At 64.4% G+C, this 3,246-nt stretch overlaps 1 protein-coding gene across 3 annotated transcripts in view; it reads right to left on the bottom strand.

The window, feature by feature from the left end:
• The window catches only part of ARID1B (AT-rich interaction domain 1B), a 325,668-nt gene extending 323,567 nt beyond the window's left edge, over positions 1 to 2,101 (bottom strand). For all 3 annotated transcript variants that reach the window (XM_041469726.1, XM_041469727.1, XM_041469728.1), the window contains exons 1-2: positions 2,020 to 2,101; positions 79 to 1,855 (exon numbers count right to left, since the gene is read on the bottom strand). In XM_041469726.1, coding sequence (XP_041325660.1) covers positions 79 to 1,812 — 1,734 coding nt within the window. In that variant the 5' untranslated portion in view covers positions 1,813 to 1,855; positions 2,020 to 2,101. The remainder of the gene's footprint in view (positions 1 to 78; positions 1,856 to 2,019) is intronic.
• Positions 2,102 to 3,246: the final 1,145 nt, after the last annotated feature.

The raw sequence follows: 3,246 nt of genomic DNA, 5'->3' as shown, positions 1-3,246 counted from the left end.
TGAATTACAAAGAAACTAAGAGCCCGACACGAGCGACACGGAGGCACGAGCCGTCATTAAGCGAGCGCGGGGAGTTACCTGGGTCCTGCTGATGGCCTGCCCGGTGTTCCCGGGGCTCATCGCCGGGTGGTTCCTTTGTTGAGCCGCTGCCCAGGCCGGGTTCGCCGCTCCGTACTGGGCGCCCATGTCCTTGCCCATGCCCATGCCCGCCGCTGCCTGCTGGCTTCCCGGGGCGGCCGCCGCTGCCTGGGGCTGGGGCTGCGGCGGGGCGCTGGGGCTGCTGTAGTCGGGGTAGCTGCTGCCGTAGCTCCGCATCATGGGGCTGGGGGACGTGAGCAGCTGGTTCAAGGTAGGGGTGGCTCCGGACGGGTGCTGATTCTGCCCGGAGAACCGCGCAAAGCCGCCGGCCGCCGCCGCCGCGCCGGCACCAGCCTTGCCGAGGCCGGCTCCGCCGCCGGGGCCCATCATCATGCCGCCGCCGGGCTGCCTCGGGGAGCTCAGCACCCCGTAGCCCGCCGCGGAGCCCCCGTAGCCGCCGCCGCCTGCCCCAGCGGCCGCCGCCGCCGCCGCCGCCACGGCTCNNNNGGGGCCGCGGCCGTAGCCCGGGTAGTGGTTGTACTGGCTGTTGGGGTACCCTTCGTGGGAGTTCTGCAGGGGGTCCATGCTGTTGGGGGCCGCCGTGGGGTGCATTATCCCCATCCCGGGGCTTTGTTGTCCGCCATGTTGATCAAAGCAAGGCCCGGCGCGGCTCGCCGTAGCGCTGCTGGCAGGGGCAGGGGCAGGGTTGCCATAATAGCTATTGAACTCCGAGACACCCACCGCGGAGGGGCCGCCGCCGCCTCCCCCGCTCCCGCCGCCGCCGCCGAGGCCGCCGCCGCCGCTCCCAGCGCTCGGGGGCGGCTGCTGGGGCTGCTGCTGTCCGCCCAGGGGTCCCAAGCCGGGGTGGTCGTAGCGGCCGCCGATGGGCTCGCCCATCTTGCCGGGCATCTCCTCCTCGTCGGCGCCTTTATTCAGCATTTGCTGCGGCTGCTGGGGGGGCTCGGCCTGAGCGCCCAAAACACTGTCTTTTCCTCCATGTTGCTGCTGCTCCATGTCTGCACTGGGCTGAGCAGCGCCGCCACCGCCACCGCCGTTGTTGTTGCTGCCGCTGCCGCCGCCGCCGCCGCCGAGGCTGCTGTTGTTATTCTGCACGGGATGGTGCTGAGGCGGCGGCTGCTGCGGCGGCGGCGGCGGGAATTGATTTAGCTGCTGCTGTAGTGCATGGTGGTGGTGGTGCGGGTGGTGGGCATGGTGGTGGTGGGCATGGTGATGCGGGTGGTGGGCATGGTGGTGGTGGGGCGGCGCGGCGGGGTGATCGCCTCCGACGCTCTTCAGCTTGTGGTTGGGGAGCAGCCCCGTCTCCATAGCCGAGCCCGGGTTGGAGGAGGAGGAGGAGGAGGAGGAAGAAGACGAAGAAGATGAAGATAACTCCGAGGAGCTTCCACCTTCCTTCAGAGCCGGCTCCGAGGAGGAGCCGCCGCCGCCGCCGCTGGCGTTGTTGTTGTTGTTACCGGCGGCAGCGGCGGGAGCCGCGTTATTGGCCATGTTCGGCGGCTCGCTGCGGTGGTGGTGGTGGAGATGGTGATCTAAATTATTCACGCTGTTGCCGCCGGCCGGACTCCCCTCGCCGACCCCCAGTGCGGGGCCCGGCCCGGGAGCCCCGGCCCCCCCCGGGCCTCGCTCTGGGCCCAGGCCGACCGGCAGGCTCGGGGCTTTGCCCTTGCTGTTGTTCGCACTCGCCGGAGCCGCTGCGACTTGCGCGGCCATGATCATCGCAACATTGCGAGTCCGGAGAAATTAGTGCTGATAATAGTAACTACAAAAAAAAAAAAAAAAAAAAAAAAAACCAAAATCGACTCCCACCCTGAAAAATGGGGGGCGAGCAGAGGATGGGGGAGAGGAGCGGGGCAGAAAGAGAAGCGGCTGGGGCAGGGACTTGACTGAGCCCAGAGTATCCCCTGCGGACCGCTCCGCACGCACCGAATTACAGCGATTTCCCTCCCCGAGTCCGTGGTTGAGGTTAGAAATGGTAAGAACGCCTTACGGTCCGTGCCCGTTCCCGCTGTGTGATTTCACGTTGAAAGTTTTTTTGTTCAGGTTTAAATGAAACTTTTTTTTTCTCCTCCTTTCCTCCCTAACCCGGATATGGGTAAACACACGTCTGCCGGAGCCGCGCTGGCCCAGCATGGCATGAGCGAGCGAGCGAGCCAGCGCCGGCAGCCATCGCCCCCTCCGCCCCGATCGCTCCCGCGCACCCGCAAAACGCGGACTGGACTCCACGCTGGACTTGCTCGGGCTCCCGCTCCCCTCCTTGCTCTCCCGGCAGCGCGGCGGGATGGGGGGGCGCGGCCCCCGCGTGTCCCCCCGCTCCCAGCGGGGTCCCGCCCGTGTGCGCGCCGGGGGTCGCGGCCTGCGCGCAGCACCGAACCCGCGGGGGCTGCTCCGAGCGAGGGCTCGAGGCGGGCCCCGACGGGCGCCCCGGGCCGCCGAACGCCGCTGGGGCGGGGCGGGGAGCGGGACTGTCCCCGGTGCTGCGGGGCCGAGGGTGCCGCCGGCGGCGCTGCCCCGCGCGGGCCGGTTCGGCGGGAGGGAGGCGAGGGGCCGCCATGCGCTCCAGCTGTGCCCGAGCAGATGGATCGGTCAAACTTTCGGGGGCCGCACGCTGCCCCCCAGCCCCGTGTGCCGTGCTCAGCAGCCGCCTCGTGTTCCGAGGGCAGGGACGCGTTTGCTTGTGTGATGGAGAAATTGGACTTGTTTTGGATTTTTTTTTTCCCGCAGCCACCCGCCCCCTGAAGATTTATATTGTATGTGCAGACGGTTATAAAATTTAACCTAAAATTCTGCAGCGGTAGCATCTTTGCAGTTGTCCACATTGTCCAGCTGTCTCCAAATTCTAACGGTCATTTGCACTGATGATGCTTTTATATATAGGGCCGTTTTCAATATGTTCTGTGTACTTATTTGCAGTTCAACAAGAGATGATCAAAGAGCAAGAGACATTTTCAGTCTCATAATTGTTTCCCCAAACAATATAATTTCCAGTATGCACAAGACACCCATGTAAACGTAGTAACACAACCCCAAAATAATATAATCTGAGTAACTCTTGCTCCAAATGGAAAGCTGCTGCTGACCTACATTTTTGAACCAGAACGGTTTGAAGTTTTTTTTATAACTATCTTAATACAAGTGATACCCTAGTATAAC

This window comes from Pyrgilauda ruficollis, unplaced genomic scaffold (genome assembly GCF_017590135.1).
Source record: "Pyrgilauda ruficollis isolate IOZ18807 unplaced genomic scaffold, ASM1759013v1 scaffold24, whole genome shotgun sequence".
Classification (NCBI taxonomy): domain Eukaryota; kingdom Metazoa; phylum Chordata; class Aves; order Passeriformes; family Passeridae; genus Pyrgilauda; species Pyrgilauda ruficollis.
The sequence above is the reverse complement of the archived record's forward strand: the minus strand, read 5'-3'. Positions and strand labels throughout refer to the sequence as shown.